Source organism: Taeniopygia guttata, chromosome 2 (assembly GCF_048771995.1).
Source record: "Taeniopygia guttata chromosome 2, bTaeGut7.mat, whole genome shotgun sequence".
NCBI lineage: Eukaryota > Metazoa > Chordata > Aves > Passeriformes > Estrildidae > Taeniopygia > Taeniopygia guttata.
The window spans coordinates 4,186,080-4,204,569 of record NC_133026.1 but is presented as its reverse complement, the minus strand read 5'-3'; the positions used below and the strand labels follow the sequence as shown (position 1 = coordinate 4,204,569).

The 18,490-nt window shown below is 42.3% G+C and overlaps 1 protein-coding gene across 4 annotated transcripts in view; it reads right to left on the bottom strand.

Moving 5' to 3' along the window:
- The window catches only part of CRHR2 (corticotropin releasing hormone receptor 2), a 151,892-nt gene that overhangs the window by 14,587 nt on the left and 118,815 nt on the right, over positions 1-18,490 (bottom strand). For all 4 annotated transcript variants that reach the window (XM_072925271.1, XM_030264198.4, XM_002196341.6 and 1 more), the window contains 3 exons: positions 10,186-10,271; positions 7,619-7,754; positions 4,548-4,589 (listed from right to left, as the gene is read on the bottom strand). In XM_072925271.1, coding sequence (XP_072781372.1) covers positions 4,548-4,589; positions 7,619-7,754; positions 10,186-10,271 — 264 coding nt within the window. The remainder of the gene's footprint in view (positions 1-4,547; positions 4,590-7,618; positions 7,755-10,185; positions 10,272-18,490) is intronic.

The following is an 18,490-nucleotide window of genomic DNA, read 5'->3' as shown; positions in this document are numbered from 1 at the left end:
AGGGGTTACCAAGGTGTCATTTTTGGTTAGACCTCAAGGTTATGCTTGTTTAAATCAATGGAAGTTACGGAGGAAAAACTCTCAGCTGTTTCAAACTTTTTCAAACTTCACAGGCAGAACTCTGACAAAGGGATAAAAACTTTATAGAATCGAATCCCAAAATATCTCAGCTTGGAAGGGATCCATAAGGATCATCAAGTCCAACCCTTGCCAACTCTATAGGCAAGGCAAACCTCAAACTTTGAAGGCAAACTCTTCTTTGGAACAGCCTCTCACATCCTGAGTGTTTTTAAGATGTTGATTTTGATTTTTAAACCCAGTTTTAGTTGCACAGAGGTTTTGAAGCTACACAGACTGTGCTGCTCAGATACTGTGGGCACTGGACTGAGGGGTACAGCATAAAGCTACCAGAGCAAACAGAATTTTCTTCTTTATTTTTCACTTCATGCAGGTTTGTCAGGACACATGGTTCCATTTCCTGTGACTCTATCAAAATGAATCCTTAAGTAATATTTCTGCCATTTGCTCAGATTCCTGTAACTGCTAATAATGCTTTCCCTGTACCCAAACCAAGTGATTTTCACATCAGATTGAGAAATAGCCTCAACATTTACTAAATCTCACTGCAAAATCTCTATGTGCACTTCAAGCAGTAATTTCATTGCACAATTTCCTTTCCTCATAAAGGACTGGGGTTAATTGTAGCCTCTCTTTATTCTGAGAACATTAAAATCCAGCACAACTGTGTGCAAAGGCTGCATCCAATTCCAGCCCTGATAGGGAAGGAATTTTGCATGGGTCCCTCAGTGGCTGGTGAAAACAACATCACCTCTGTTCCTTTAGTTCCTATTATTCTCCTTCTTCCTCAAAAATACTTCCTGATGAGAAAACTCAGTGAAATCACACACTGGGCCTTAGGAAAAAAACTCAAATCAGGGTTTTTAATGTGGTTTCCTAGGGAGTAGAACATCCCTAAAGCCATTCTTTCACACCTGAGGAACCCACAATGGTGTTTCCTCTGTCTTCCACTAAATGCAGCAGCTTTTAGTCCCATAGCAAAAGGAAACACATAAATTGTGAAGAAGCAAGTCTCCCAGACATAAAGCACTCATTGAATATCTTATAAGGGGACTTTTGGGATTTTTTTGAGGGCAACCCATAATTTTTGAGCTCCACTACAGACAGTTACTGGCAGTTTGAAAGTGCCCAGCAGGATGTGCATTAAATATGGGATGGGATAGGTGCAGCTGAGATCACAGCATTATTAAAGCTTAAATGGATGGATTTTCCAGGCTTTTTGCTTGTGTCGTCACTCAGGGCAAGGCTGGCACTGTGGGGGATGAGTAACCTGATAAAGACTGTTATATACATTTAATAACCCAGCTCTGCTATAACTGGAAAGCCTGAAGTTTTTAAAACCTTCTGAGACAGCAAGTTAACCTACCTACCACAGAGACAGGAGCATCAGGCTCGCTGAAGAGATATTAACACGGCTTCAGTGATTTCTATGAAGCTCTCAGGCTTCTGAAAGGCTGCTCCTCACAGGCTATTTTTCCCTTTTTTGAGCGAAATCTGGTACCTCATGGGGATTGAGTAGCATTGCCTCCATCACCACTACTAGTAGGGATGCCTGGCTGGGAGCAGCTCAGCTTTTAACATAGTGTACTATAAAATGCAAATTTGTGTTCTGGGCAATGTATTACACAGCCAGAAAGCTTTGAAAATTCACTGAGCTTGCTGCTTCCTTCAGTGCTGTGCAAAATTGAGGCTACAAGAGAACAGGAAATTTTATCCTGTAAAAGCTTTATGATATCCCAAAGAAACCCATTCTCACAATACATTAAGATGAGCCTAAAGTTTTTTCACTGTTTTGAAATAGACAATATTGAATATTTGGGAGGTTTGGACTTATGGTTTACCTCAAAGAAGCAGAGTAACCACAGTTTAGTCAGTCAAGTGGAAGTTGCACATTAGGTGTCAAAAAATGCTAGAGGGAAGATTTCCCTCCCAAATTCAGCTTTTTGGGTGCCCACATGGCAGTGGGGTGTCTGGGCATGCAGTGGAGAGCCAGCCCAGACTGAGATTCCCAGGTGAGCAGATGCAGGTGCCTTTTGTAGACCAAGCTGATGAAAAGCTTAAAAAGCTCTGACCTGATTGTATTGGCTGGCTTGAGCTACTGACATGGAGCCACCTGAGAAACCCCATTGGATCCCAGCTGCTTTTCCCACTTCCCAGTCAGATGTGAATCCTCTCCAGATCCTGTATCAGCTGGTAAGAGCCATGGGGATGCGTCAGATCCTCTTCAGCCTCCCCAGCAGCCCCAGATATCTGAGTTTAGGGAAATGAATCAACATCCCAAGCTGGGTGTCTCCACCTTGGGCTGACTTCATCAGAAATCCCGGTTCCCAGTGTGATACAGCTGGAAAATCAGCTCTGGAATCAGTCCACATTTCCCAGTAGATTGTTCTCAAGGCCTAGAAGTGCATGAGGTGAATCATCCTCCTTTGACAGGCTTGACTATGTCTGAACTCATCAAAGCTGCAGGAAATGGGATGTTGGCTCATGGCTTTGGACAGACAGCTTCAGACTGGTGAAGGGAAGGGGAAGTTTGGATATTTGTCCCAGTAAAAAGGGCTGAAAGAATGCCAGAACAGCCAGAAGAGTGAAAACATGAACAGCCAACAGCTCCAAGTCTGAGCGCCACAAAATGGAATTGTGGCGACAGTGGCTGTGAGATCACTTGGCCTGGGTTTCTGCCCCTGATGGTCACTGAGACACCAGTGGAAAAATGAAAAAAGACTTTAAAAAAACCTTCTATCTGCAGGAAGGTTCTCCTTCTGCTTTAACAGTGCAGAGCTGATGAATATGACAAGTAGATCACAGAATATCCTGAGTTGGAAGGGACCCACAAGAGTCCAACTCCTGCACAGACACCCCAACAATCCCAGCCTGTGCTTGAGGAGGCAGCAAGGCTGGAGAGGGGCTGGGAACACAAACCCTGTGAGGAACCCCGGAGGGAGCTGGGGGTGCTCAGCCTGGAGAAAAGGAGACTCAGGGGTGACCTCAGCACTCCCCACAGCTCCTGAAAGGTGGCTGTGCTCAGCTGGGGCTGGGCTCTGTCTCCAGGAACTGACAGAACCAGAGCACACAGCCTCGAGCTGCACCAAGGGAAGTTTAGGTTGGATATCAGGAAAAAGTTTTTCACAGAAAGGTGATAAAGTTCTGGAATGGCTGCCCAGGGAGGTGGAATCACCATCCCTGGATGTGTTTAACAAAGCCTGGATGTGGCACTGGGTGCCAGGGTTGAGTTGAGGTGTTGGGGCTGGGTTGGACTTGATGATCTCGAAGGTCTTTTCCACCTGGTCATTCTGGGAATTCTGTGAATCCCTGGGAGTGTTATCCAAACACTCCTGGACCTCTGGCAGCCTTGGGAATGTTCCCATTCCCTGGAGAGACTGGGCAGTGCCCAGCACCCTCTAGGAAAAAAACCTTTCGCTGAGACCCAATCCAAAGCTCCCCTGACACAGCCTGAGGTAAATGCAGCTCTACAGGCACCTGTATTTTGGAAGAAGATTTAAACTCCCTGTTTTTAAAGAGGCAAATGGAATTTATGGAAGAAAAGTTGGAAAGAGAACTGAGAACTCTGCTGCCAGAATACAAAAGTGGGATTTGCTTAGCATGAGAAAACTGAGCTGCTTCTTGTTAACATCACTTCAGAATTAATGAGGAAGAGGGAAAGATACTATGGTAAAATAAAACAAAATAAATACAATAAAAATAAAATGTTTAAAAATAAAGTATTTAAAATAAAATGCTTTTGCTTTAAAGCCATGCCCATTCTTTCTCATAGCCCACAATGAAATTAAGAAGCAGCACAAACAATGTTTATATCAATACAGCTGGAATAATGAAATATGAAATTGATTTCTGCAGAGATTAAATTTTAGCTGGACAAAGATGAGACACTTTAATGCAGGTAAATGAGATATTGACAATGTAAGCAGGGGAAAGGTTTAAATCTCTCACACTTTGGGGTGGAAGTCAAACACTGAGGGATATTAGTGAAGCATTTCTTGCTTTAGTAGTAGTACCTTATATTAATTCTGATTTAATCTATTTTCAACCCATTTTTCTGAATGCAACAGGCACTGATCACTCAGAGATAGTGACCCACATGGACAAACTCACTCAGCTCAGCATGACACTACAAAAATGGGTTACCTGCAGCATATCCTTAATAAGAGTCCAGCTCAGAAGTAATTAGCTATGCCCAGAAATCATATTTTTAATTCATGAGAAACTTCAAAGAAGTCTTAAGAAAAAGAACAGAAAATTTATAATCTAAAAAAATTCCCTTCCCTCCGCCCTGATCTCACAGGTAATAATCTGAAATTGATAAAGTTTGAGGAGAAAGGCTGGGAAATTCAGATGCACATTAAGAGCCTTTTACAAGAGACTGATGGGACTGTGACCCCCTGTAAAAAGATCTCAGATCTCTGTAATCAGGCACCCAAACAAATTCCACCTCCCAGGGATGAATTACTTACCTCACCATTCAAGAAGCAGTAAAATACTGACACAAAGAAACCCTGGAAAGAAGAGAAAGCAGGCAATTATTAGGTAAACATTTGAACACTGTCGCTGACAGAGGGGATTGTCCCTACAGCAGGGCTAAAACATCTCTACAGCATCCAACCCCCCTCAGAGGAGCTGTCCCATGGCTGACAGCTCTGGGGGGACATCCTGGGCACTCACAGGGGGTGTTAAATTGCTTTAGATGGTTTCCTGATGTTGGAACTCAAAATATCCTTCAGACATTTTTGGAGGTTCCGGGCCCAGGTCAGAAACATTTGAGACCCTGGCAGGCAGCTGGAAACAGCTGTGATTTTGGGTTTGAGCCATGGAATGATTTACCAACCTTGCAGGAAGAACAAGAAGTCACAAAAGTTTAGATATTATGGTAGAAGTAGTTATAAAGAAGAGGGAAGAATTTTTTAGTATTGTACAAGGGGGTTTAAACACCTATACAGGGGGGTTTTTTGTTCTATACATGAGGGTCAGAGGGTTTAAGATGGAGGAATGTAGGCCAGTCCTGTTCCTCCTCTTTCTTCTTCCTTACCTCCATGTTCTTGGTGATGTTGACACTCACAGATTGGTTTAGGGTAGAAAGGCACCATTTAATATAGGTAATAGGGATTGGGGAAAAACTATAAACATTTATCACATAATGTACCATATAAAAGACAGCAGCAGCCCTGGGCAGGGAGAGAAGAAGTCAAGGGACAGAGAGGATGTCAGGGTCTGTGTGTGCCTGAGCTCAAAGGCTCTGTGCAATCTGCTGGCAGCAGTGACTAAACCCCTGTGATGACTGCAAAGGTTGGAATTCCTGTGAGTGGAATTCTGCCCATCATTTTAGGGCTGTCATTATTGTCACCATGAAGGAGAGACTCCCTGTGTTTTCTTTCTTACACACATCTTCATAGAACTAATGACCAATGCAGCGTTTTTTTGAGACGCTGAGCAACAGCAGATAAAAAATACAATTAATTTTAGGGAATGAAAAGCGTGGAATTACTTCACAAATAAAGGCTAAGGTTCCTTCCTTCACAGGTTAAAAGGGCCATTTTTTATTTTGGATATTCAGCTGTGATTTTTGGTGGGATGCAATCAGTAAAAACAGTAATGCAACCCTAGATTTGGCTTGCCAGCTGTATGCTTCTATTGATATTCTGGGTATCAGAGCACTTGTTCCCGCTCACAGGAGGTAAAAACATCAATGTCAAACAAATTCCCACCCTGGTTCTGGAGGTGAAGCTGTAGGACGCACCTGGGCAGAAAGGAGTGGCTAAAGAGCCTTCAGGGTGTCCAGTTGCTTTTGGGTTTGTGTCAGACTCATGGAGTTGGGGCAATTTCTCACATTCCAGTGCCTTTTCCATCCTGGCAGAACTCCAGTTCATTCAGGGGCTGATGCAGGGAGTGCACCAGAGCAGGCTGGGCAACACAGCTCAAGCGTGTCTGAAACACTGGCCCTTTCCTCACTGTTAAATTCCTACCAAAGGTTTGTTCAGCGACCCATCCCTTGAAACACAAATGATCTTTGAAGGCAAAATATAAGAAATTTCTCTGAAAGCAGCTGGTTCATGTTTTGTTGTTTTCCTTTCTTTTTAACCAACTAGTTCTAAACTCATACTCACCATGTCTTTTTTTTCCTGAATGGAGAAAATAGTTAAAATAAATTCCTAACATCCCTTTTAAAAAATCCCCACATTACATAACTTCTAATATTAATTAAAAATTGAGCTGTTGGCTGCACAGAACAGCACATCCTTATTGCCCTAACAAGGAACTTATTTTTACTCCGTTTTCATCTTTTCTGGGTCCAGTGAGGAACTAAAGGTGAGACTGATGGATTAAATAAACATAAACTTGTCTGGAGACTCTTATAGCCTGAATAGAGCAGCAAGTCCAACAGGTAGGAGCTGTTTCCCTTTGGTTTAGCAACACTGAGGTCCAGTCTCAGCCCAGTGTGTGCTCTGGGAAGAGAGAGGCACCTCAGGAGGGGGATGTAGCAAAAATGCAGCAAACCTTGGTGTTGTCTTGTTCTTTTGAGAGTTTTAAAGTTCTTATAAAAGTTTTTATGCCTTTTGATATTTACATATTTCAACTGAGTTATCTCATGCATGTTCATGTAAATAATGATTGTTTTGCATTCTTCTTTGTGGGTGGAGAGAAATGATAGAATGTTGGTTTGACCAGTGTGGTTGGAGAGGCGGCAATTTCATCCTCCAATCCACTGTCACTTTTGCTATTGGACATATAGTGGAGTCAGAAAATAAAGTTTGCTTTTTTTGAGTTCTTTTTCTTTCCTTTTACATCTAACCTGCTTCTGTGAGTTATTTCAAGTCACAGTGTGACACCCTGGATGTGGGAAGAAATGGTGATGTCTGGCTCCAGATCAGAAGGCTGGAGGATTGCTTTATTAAAACTATACTATATTACATTAATATACTATTTAAAGAGATGCTATACTATTCTACATACTCACTACTTACTTACCTATCTAACTAACAAACAAACTTGTGACTCTGTGCTGAGAATCCAACACAGCTGGATCCATTGGTCACTGAACCCAAACAACTTCACCAGAATCCAACCCAGCAATCACTGCAGGTGAACAATCTCCACACCACATTCCACATGGGGAAAAAATGGAGCAGAGATAAAGATTGTTTTCTCTTCTTCTCTCTGTGCTTCTCCTGAGAGACAGAATTATGTCTCTCTGCCCAGAGAATGTGAATGTCACAGGGGGACCCTCACCCTCTCTCAGGCAGGTGGAATGGAACATCTTCTCTCTCTCTATTGATTTTATGTGAGGAGCTGAGCACAGTGCTGAGTTAAGGGAGATGAATCCCTCCAGTCCACACCTGAGAGGATTTTCCACTCCACATGACACACTTGTACATCTATTATTCATGTGTGAATGAAGCTGAGCTATTTGCAACCATTATTTCCATCACAGACTTCATTGCCTCAAGTTTCATGGCTGAAAAGCAGCGAGGATAGAGCTGTGTAGAGGATAGAACTTCCAGCTGATAGAGCTGTAAGCCTGCTCTCTTACCTGAAAAGACTGAAGGAAGGAATTGAAATAGATGAAAACAATCTGGGAAATGTCATCCTCGCCAGGGTTGACAAAGAAAAGCATGTAGGTGATGCCAAGCAGAGGCAGGAGAACCAACGTGGCCTTGACTGCCTTCCTGTGGGCAGGGAACAGAAAACAAGTGAACACAGGGAAGGACAACTGTGCTGGGAGTGGAAAGGAGGAGCATGGAAAGAGTGCCAGCCTCCCTTCCTGAGCAGAGCTGTCCACCTGGGGAAAGTGTCCCAGGACAGCCTTGGAATCCTGCTGCTTCCCCACCCCTGAACCTTATTTATAGCCCTCTCTTTCACTCTCTTCTTCCTTTTATCTCCTACCAGTGAGGCTTGAAGCCTTGGGATTCTTTGCAGGTTTGCTGAGTGATTTCAGACACCTCAGGGAGATGAGATCAGTGCCCAGCTCAGCTGAGACCCATCTGTGCCCACCCTTGGATGCTGTCTGCAGTGTAAACGCTTTCTGCAACACCTGCCCACCCAACTCAACTGCTCAGGGCTGTCTTAGGAACCACAAATCACAAAGCAGGTGGTGAAAGAATGATCATCAATAATCATCAGTGATTAACAGAATTATTGCGGGCTAATCCTTATTTTTGGTGCTGTAACGGTGTCTTGTGGAGTCACCTGATAGCAGCATGTCACTGTATGAACACAAAGGTTGAAATTTGGCTAAGTCTGTATAAATCCCTGAGTAATGCCATAACATTATTTATTATAAAGACAGGCAGGGGAGCACAAAACCACTGCCAGTGTCAGGACAAAGTGACAGCTTTAAGGAACAGCTGCCACACAATTTAATATCTGCTTAACAAAGGGTTGCACTGCTCTGCTTTAGAGCATCAAGGAGTGCCCCAGGCTTTGCTGGAATTCTGAAGGTTTCCATTTAGGCTGTGGAAAAGACAATTCCCTCAGAGAGCCTGCAAGGATAAGATCATTGTCATCTGTTCAAGAACAATGGCAGTTGCTGTAGATTGATTCATCCTAATGTCTCTAATGCTTCCCTGCTGCTGCAGAAAGGATAAAAATGTACTGAGATTTTCATCAGGGCTTTTTCAGGCCTGATTTAGTTTTGTAGCATGAGGTTTGAACAAGAAAAAAGGGCATTTTCCCCTTCATTTCTCAGGAAACGTGCAGAGAAGGGTCTGAACTTCAGACCACTGCATGAACTTCACTAACAAAACCCTGACGGGAGCAAAAGGAAGGAATTAGGCAAAACAAAACCTATTACTGCAGCAAAACTGCCTCCAAAGTGCAGCCTGATTTGAGGACATCAAGATGCAACTCAGCTTGATATGCTGAGACTTTATCCAGAAATGAATTAGAGTGACTGATCTCACTCCACAAAACCTGTGCCATTTCCTACTGCAAGGACCTAAGTCCTGCTTAGTCCCTAAGTCCTTCAAATATCTTTCAAGATACTGCAAATGATAAGAGAAAGGCACTCAGCATCTCCTGGTGTTTGAGAATTTGTTTTTGGACTGCTAAGGCTGATCTAAGCCCACATTGGAGTCTGAAGGGGCCAGGCTACCTTCCCTCCTGACTTTTCCTTTCTGCCATCCCAGTGCTTGTGGGGTTATGCTGGGTATGGGGACTGATTGACCTGAAAAGCCAAACCCAAATAAAGGCACTGATTAGTTGAGGATCAGTTCTGTGATGCAAGCCAGTGAGTGGTTACACTAATTCTGGCCACAGCTGGAAGGAAGAGGTGCAATCAACTCTCATTCCCCTTCCCTACATCTTAAATGGAGCATTAATTACCTGTGTGCACACATTAATCACAGGATCCCAGAATGGTTTGGGTTGGAAGGTTAAAGTCCATCCAGTTCCACCCCCTGCCATGGACAGGGACACCTTCCACCATCCCAGGGTGTTCCAAACCTCACCCAGCCTGGCCTTGGGCACTTCCAGGGATCCAGGGGCAGCCACAGCTTCTCTGGGCACCCTGTGCCAGGGCATCACCACCCTCACAGGGAAGAGTTTTTTTCCTAATATCCATCCAAACCTCCTCTCTGTTAGTTTGAAGCCATTCCCCCTTGTCCTGTCACTCCAGACCTTTGTCAATGGTCTCTCCCCACCCTCTTGCAGGCTCCCTTCAGGCCAAAATTAAGTAATCCCAAAGCCTTTTCCAGGGTGAACAATCCCAATTCTCCCATCCTCTCCTGACATCAGAGCTGCTCCATCCCTCTGAGCATCCTCTGGACTGGCTCCTGCAGCTCCAGCTCCTTCCTGTGCTGGGGAGCCCAGCCCTTATGTGAGGACATAAATTTGTCCTCACATCAGCCCGAATCCTTCAGGTTTCATGGAAATGAGGGGATTCTCTGTGTGCTGGGGCACGTGCAAGCCTGAAGTGAAATGGAGTGGACAGAAAATATGCAGGCAAGCTTTTCTGGAGAGCCTGCACAGATCAATAATGTGGGCCTAATTTATGAGATCCATCAACAGTGGCACCTGGAAAGACAAAGATGGGACAAGGAAAGGATAATCAAGGCAGAGCTTTGATAGCACCAGAGCAGCAGCACTCACAAGCTGACTTACCTGTACTGGATTGTTTCTGAAGTGGTTGAAGCTCTCAGCTTTGTCATTAAAATCCTAACTATGTTAAATAGAAATACAAAATTTATCTGGAAAAGAAGAGAGAGAGAGGAAAAAAATGCAACCAGTCAGTAAAATAATGGCTTACAGGATGTGATACACCCTAAAAAGCACATTTTACAGTTTCAATCTGACTGAAAACAGCCTTTTGGCTTTACCATTGATTGCAACAGACTCAGAAGTTTACTAGAAACACCAGATTATACAGCAAACATCCAACACTCTTAATGCTTCCAAAACAGCAGTGAAAATGGAGTACATCATTGTTGTCCTAACCAGGAAATTATTTTTACTCCCTTTTCACCTTTTCTGGGTGCAATGAGGAACTAAAGGTAGGATTGATGGATTTGCCCCTCCCCTTTTCAATCTGCTGAGCTGGGTAATTATTATTTGTGCTGCAGCCTCACCACTGAGAATTGATATTTGCTCTAATTACTGTTGTAGCATCTGCTGGTGACTCCCTTGCATAGTGCAAACAGGAGTTTAAAAAAAACCCAACAAACTGAAGAGAAGATTGATTTTTAGACTGTGATCAGTGGAAGGATTTGCCTCTTAGGAGCAGGTTTGGAGATGCTTTCAGAGCATCAAGCAGGGCAGCTTACAAGCCATGGGTCCCAAAGTCATCAAAACTACACAACTGCTGAGGTCCCAGCACAGCTTGGGAGAAAACATTTATCTCACACATAATTCCAAGAGCTCCTGGCATTTTTCATCCCCTGAATGGAACAATTATTTACAAACACCCCAGCAGAGCTGCTAACTGAAAGGTGTTCTCAGAATATGCTCCTTTTTCCCCCTGTGCTGTGGGATATATTTCAATGTTTACATATCTTGGCATCCATCAGAACATTCCCCGTGGCTCCTGATCCATGGCTCAGAACAAATGGAGCAAGAAAACACCTGAGCAGACACTGGGAGACTGGCAGGAGTGGGAATTGTTTAAACACCCTAAGTGAGATACAAAAATGCTGTTCTAGGAGTTAACACGGCATTTTTGGAAATAATTTCCTCAGCCAAGCAGGGCCCTGGGGAGTACAAGAAGTAATCAAAGCACGGCAGCCCGTGTGTTTGTTCTTCTCAGATTTGTTTTTTGTCATTTTTAGAGCTTGATACTGGTTCATGCTTTATTTATCAGAGAAAAAAGCAGCTCCATATCTGTGGTTTGAGTTGAATCTTAAACTCCTCAAACTGGTGAGTGCTCTGTTCTTCAGTAACACAAAGAGATGTTCAGGCAGTCTCTGCTCAGCAGGAGGTGAATGGAGGTGACCTTCACCCACAGAAAGAAAACTTCCCTCTGCAATTCTGCTGCTGAATGTTGAGGTTCTCTATCAGCTCAGAGCCATGCTTGGATTATTTCTACCAAAGAGACAAAAAAGGCACCAACCCAAAATTTGCCAGTTTTTCACTTGCAATGGAAAGTGCCAGACTGAATTAGACTCCTAGGTAAGAGCAAATTCCAAATATCAGTGGGACTCATCACATGGCATTATCAGGATGAACTGGGCTGAAGAAGGCATTTCAAGTTTCATGAGCCCTACTTCAATGTGACGGCATCCTGCCATCTGAACTGGAAATTCAGATTGCCACAGCCTGCATCAGAAAATGAGGGATTCTGGCCTTTTGTGCAATTCATTTGCAGAGGCGTGATTCATCAGTCTAGAAGAATTGTTAGCTGAAAATTCTGGGAGTCCTTTCACCAGAAACACTCTCATTCTATAAAAGTCTGCTTTTAATTCTCCAAGTTCAGCTGCCCAAGCCCAGAGCAGCACCTGAGGCAGCCCTGAAATCTGTGAGTGGCACTGGCACGGGTGACACAAAGCTGGTAAGAGACATCACCTCTCTCCAGCAGCACCAGGAAGGCAGATTCCTCACTGCTGACTTTTAAAAAACTGCCCAGGTGTCTGAGAAAACCCTGCCAGGATGTGATTTCTAAGCACATTTTCTAGGAGAAGGTAACAGCAGCATTGGCCACTCAAACTGAATTCTCCTCCTGAGCAATCTCAGTCTGAACCTCAGAGTGACTTTTACTCTGCTCCTTCCATTATTGTTGTAGTCTTCTTTTACCAGTCTGCCTTTACCTGCAAAGCAGAGAATTGTTGTTTTTTGGTTTTTTTAGGCTGGTGAATGGGACAGATGGAAGTAGAATATCCTGAGCTGGAGGGAAGGTACTGTAAAAATTGGTCTTGTGATGGCTTGGATGCAGAGGACCATCAAGTCAGGAGAATTCTCTGGCCTTTTCAGTGCATAAAAGGAGGTTAGAAAAATAATTCACAGCTCCTTTTGGCTTTAGAATCTCTTTTAGAATGTGTGAAGCTCCTTCAAGGCTTGGTTTTCCACTTTCTCTGAAGTTTCTCTGCCCAACTCTTGCTGCAGCAGGGCAGGATATGAATGCAGCCCCGTTACACACACAGCTCCTGCTGCTGCCTTCATCCCACAATTTCTCCAGGAAAAGGAATAACTGGTTCTTCCCCATTCTAGATTTAGTAGCTAAGAGAGAAAAGCCAAGTGACTTGGCCTTGGCTATAAATCAATTCCATCCCAGAGTGAGGATTAGAAGAGCAAGAGCATAAGGCACTGAGTTGGGCTGGCATCATTCTTTGTCAGATTAAGCAGTTGGTTATCCAAGATCAATTTATATTCACTGCAAAGAAATGGAAACTTCAACAGTGGTGCATTTGATATATTTTAAATGAGTGGTTTTGGACTAACAGGGCTTGGACTTGAACCAGTTGCCCACATAAATCTTCCACTGTTCTTCAGGTTATCCCACGTGAGCTTCAATGAAGTGAATGGGGCTGTGTTGATGAGGTTCTGTGATATTACAGTCTATGGAAGCTTAAAAATGTTTTGAGGCACCAATATTTTGTCTCTGTTAAGGTTTCTCTGAGGGATCTTTAAGACTTGGATAGGGTCACCCCTACAATGCAGATCTCAGCAAGCAAAAAATCCAAGGGAAAAGATGAAAACGTGGTCACATCAAAATACTTATTTTTGGTTTTCCCTTCTAAAAGCACATTTCAGTGTGTTCACTTTTAATGATTTCTTTAAAAAAAAAAACACTCTGATGCCTTTTCAGAAAGGCATTCTGAACTCCATTTCAGAAAGACACTTGGCTCAGTAAGGTCTTTTAGCAGCATTCAGAGAGGTCTGAAGAAACTATTTTAACTATTTTAACTATTTTAACTATTTCTGAATTGATCTGAAGATCAATTTTTAGTGCATAATCAGATGGGGTTTTAATTGTCCATTTGTCCTTGCTGGGCCTGAGCCCAAGCTCGTGGGGATGATGGGGGCAGTTTGCTCAGGAGAGAGGGAATCAAGCAGGGAACAGCCTGCAAGAGCTGAAGGCTTGGAGATGGAAATGGAGCTGTTTTCTCAGCTGGAGAGAATCCATCCAGCTCTAGAGGGTACCAGGCTGAGCCTGATTTACAGGCAGAGCAGATGAAGCCTCTGCTCTTTGTTCCTCAGCTAGATTGCAGAGTTTCAGAGGGAGAAAGATCTCACTCCACTGCAAAGCGAGTTTTCCTAGAAAAGAGCCTAAGTGCTGTATTGACCAAAGTACACAATCATTTGTCAAGGACTTCTTTGTTATTGTCAGAGCTCTGTGTCAACAGATTAATTCCTCAGAGCTGGGCAGCTCTAACAAAACCCACACATCACTTCCATCAATGGAGTCCCAGGAAAGGTCATTTAAGAGAGGTAATGATGAAAGGCAGTGCATCCTTTTTATTTCTCTTTAGGCTCATTTTCTATTTTCATTCATTTCTGTTTATCCATGTTTTCTGCTTCCTAATGGAAAACATAAGCAAGGATTTTTACCTTGACATTTACAGGTAGATAAAATAAATCCAAAGGCAAAGCTGTGAAGATAGAATAAAGTGGCTTATTTCTTCCTCTCCTTTATTTATGCCATGCTAAGAATATCATTATTTCTGGAATAAGACCCTCTCCAACTACAGATGGGAAAGAAAAAGTTTTCATTTCTTGCCAGAAGTTTAGTCTTTCAATTTCTAAATTGGGATGAAAATTCAGCCCCCCAAAAATGGAGTTACAAGCCAGTGATCCAGAAAGTATTTGAGCCATCTGTTTTGGCACTGCTCTGTTATAACCTGAACACACGAGCCCAGAAACTTTTCTGAACCAAAAGAAACTTTTCAGTAAATGATTTTGGTGGCAATATTTTTCTCTCATAAAAACCAAACTCCACTTGAGAGGAAATTTATCTCCCTTATCAAGATGAAACAGCCAAAGTGCACAAAAGAGGAAATGATGACCCTGAGGGCTTCTTTGCAGTTTTCCCCAAGCCCAGGAGTTTAAAAGGGAGGTTATTAAGCTCTGCTCTTTCTTTTGAGAATTTAATGAGCAACTAGCTTTTATTTTGCTCATTTTCTGCTGGGTATTGTATTTCATGCTTTACAGAAAGCTTGTGCTCCTGTACTTCCTAGAATGTTTGTTCCTCTTCACTGCCAGGAATTGTAAAAATTATTCTATTTAGATTTCATTTTTTTTTATGCAGTGCTGTAAAATCACCTCAGGGTTAAGTAACCCAAATTGGGATCAGAGCAGTCCTTTGAGTGGGAGCTCTGGATGCTGCCATCCCGGCCTCAGATGAGCACTCTGCCAGTTAATTAATGCTTTGTTTTAATTGTTCTACCATGCTGGCCTGACCTGATCCTCAGACAGAGCTTTTTATCACAAAAGTTTCCTTTTCAAAGGTCACAGACACCCCAATGAGTCCTTTGGGCAAAGGACTGGAAAACACTTTTATGTACAATCAGGAATAAGGATTCCTGAAATCCTTATTTCATTAAGAAATCCTTATGGGATTAAGAAGAATGAACATTTCACAAACAAAAGCAGAAATTTCAGAAAATTTGTAGAGTGTCTGTAGTGCTGGCCACCTTGCTGGGCACTTATTGACTCCACAACTACAAAATATGAATAGAAAAAGTCAATAACAACAATGGTAGCAAAATGGGAGATAAATTCTGCATGGACTGTAATCAAACCAGCACATTATCTTTGTGCTCTGTGAAGCTAAGCACAACCTGCATGCACAACAGCAGAAATTATGATAAATGTCCTGCAAGAAGAACTTGGGGATGTCAACAGGTCATGAACTGCAAAGCTGCAGCAGTGGAGGAGCTGCTCATCTGTAGAGGAAAGAAATTTCAAAAAAATCAATAGGAAAACTAATTTGATTAGTGCTTGAGAAAAAACATAAGCCATTCAGATAGGAAGGAGAAGGGGAAATGAAAAAATGATATCAATAATAATAATAAAAAAATAAAATCTCAGTCTCTGAACAGAACAATGCAGAAGTGGAAACAGAAGTGTGAAGAGAATCAGTAAAAACTAAGAAAATATTCAGAGAAGCGATTGTATCAGCAAGGAGGATGCTTACAGAGGACTAGGGAATGCCTTTCAGCAAAAAAAAAAAAAAACCATAAAAAACCCCATAATTGCAATGCATACAACTACATACACAGGTGAGATACTTTATAAAATAGTGAATGAGAAAACTTTGAATTCTTTAGAAGATCAGAAGAACTTCAGCAATGTGGACTGTGGTGTTTGAAATGGAGCAGGACAGATCAAAAGAAGGGAAGACAGGACAAAGGGGAAGGGCTTCAAACTGAAATGGAATTGGTTTAGATTGGATATTAGGAGGAAATTCTTCACTATGAGGATGATGAGACCCTGGCACAGGGGCCCAGAGCAGCTGTGGCTGCCCCTGATCCCTGGAAATGTCCAAGGCCAGGCTGGACAGGGCTTGGAGCAACCTGGGACAGTGGAAGGATAACTCTCACTTTTGAAAAAAACCTTTTTGTCAATAAATCAGCTGATTTTGCTGATAAGCTTAAGCACCTCCACTCTCTGATGTGACAAATTTTAAAAGCACCCTGTCGTTCCACAGCTTTGGTTTTGAAAAACTGAATTAACTCAGGTGTTTATTGAATTCTTTTTCCTGTTAGGGCCTTCCAGAGCATCAGCCAGTGGCTGCTCATTGATATACTGATATTTCCCATAACCTGAAGCTGGTCTGGATAAATTCTTTGTGAAGAAGAGAGACAAGGTGTGAAGGGAAGAATGATGTGGTTTGTGAAGTCCTCTGAAAGAGTCAATTAGAGAACAAGGGAGATCCAGTGGACAATCCCCTGAAAGGAATTCAAATTCCAAACTTCAGAGGTTCCCAGAGAAATCTGACTGATGCAGGCTTGAAGGGAAGAGCACTATGCATAAGAGCACAAGGAAAAAGGGCAGGAATATATATATGTGTATGTGTATATATATATATGTGTGTGTGTGTATGTATGTATATATACACAGATATTATTCTGATTTCTCAATGGAAAGAGGCTACCAGCAGATCTGTGCTGTTTCACACAAATCTCAGTGATTTGTAAAAGGCATTGAAGAACTGGCTGACAGATTTTTAGTGGCATCAAACTGCTCAGAGCAGCAAAAATCAAGATTGCAAAGAGCTGTCCAGGGACTGAGTGATCAGGCAATAACTGGCACAGGAAATCACCTGATGTGAAGGTAACACCACGGGGGAGACAAAACAATCTCAGCTTTACATGGAGAGTTATGAGCTTTGGGAGTTTTCATTCACAAAAGAAATGCTGGAATTACACTCCCTGGCTCCCTGAAAACCTCATCTCAGTTCCCAGCAGAAGAAAGGAAACAATAAAACCTCCTGGAATTACTGAGAAAGAAAATAAACCAGGCAAGAGGATGGAGATGTAAAAATCCAATTGTTAAATAGACAATTTTAAAATAGATAATCATTAAAGTGGCTTTATAGCTCGTGCAGCTGAGCTTTGAGCAGCAATCCAATTTATTATTATAAAATTAAATAAATGATGAAGGCAGAGGCACAAGTGAACTCCAGGGCCTCCCCCACCTCGTACACCCACTCATTCCAGCACCTAACTGGTTGTAGTGAATTATTTTCAACCAGACACAAAAAAACCCAGAGGCTGCAAAACTGTTCAGTTCCCAAGCACAAGAGAGAGAAAAAAATCTATTAAAGCTGAATGAAAAGTTTGGGGGAAAAAAATTGATCTGCCTATTTGAAAAATTAAAAATTTATAAATTCTTAGCTCTGGGAAATATTGCAGGGCTGTTCATAGCTGGGGTCCGCTGACAGCAGAAGTTACTGAGGGAAAAAGCAGCTCTGGTGCCTCTTTTCTGAGCTTTGTCCTCTGGCCCTGCTCTGTTTGTGTGGTTCACCAATTCTTTGACAGTTTTACATCTCAAAGTGAACACAAGAAATGTGTTTTCCTTAATAAAATCAGGAGGATTCACCGATTTTATTAAAGAATTCACTTCCCTGGCTTTTTTTTCAACCCTTTGCCTCTTCTTTAGCTTCAGAGAGGGGTGTGTGATTAAAACTCACTTATGTGACTCTGAAAAAAGAATTATAAAACCCCAATATGCTCATTTGAAGAGAAAATACCTAATAGAGTGTGTTTTTTCAGGGCTATCAGAAGTTAAATTTCAAAGCATCCAATGTGCTCAATTGTTAGTTCTCTTGTGGGATATATACAAGTCAAAATCCATTCAGAAATGGAACCAAAAAAAAAAAAAAAAAGGATGATTACCTAAATTTTCTCCCTCTGATGTTTTGTCAATAAAAATACACGTTTCTTGCCCAATATACAGAATCAGCACTTATATTCAGTTTCCTTATTTTTTTTCCCTGCAATTGTCTCTGAAATTGTTTCCCTGTTTTCAGCCCAAGTCAATCTCTGAGCTCCTTCTACACAGACAAGTAGGAAATCAATCAATCAATCAATCAATCAATCAATCAATCCAACAAGTCCACTGCCTCATTCAAGGTTTTGTACCCAAGATACAACACAAGAATGTGAGCTGGAGATGGACTTGAGGGCTGCTGCCATGATCCAAGGCCTTTTTGTGGCCAATCTTTATTTCCAGTGAGGCTTAGAGCTCCTGCATGACCTGTTCCTTGTGTTACAACACCTCAATGCACAGAGGTAAAAACATGAGAAATCAAAACCAGTGGAAATAAATTTTGACAGAAAAAAAAAATCCTTTAGAATAATATTTAAAACAGAATTGCTTCTTTAGAAGCAAGTTTTATCCCTCTTAGAATATTCAGCACTCCAATCATCTTGCCACTGGTTGGTGCAATGATGCTTCTGGAATACACCAGGATGTGTCCAAGAGGTAACCAAAGCTCACCTGAGCTGGACACTGAGCTCTTGGCTCTTCACTCAGG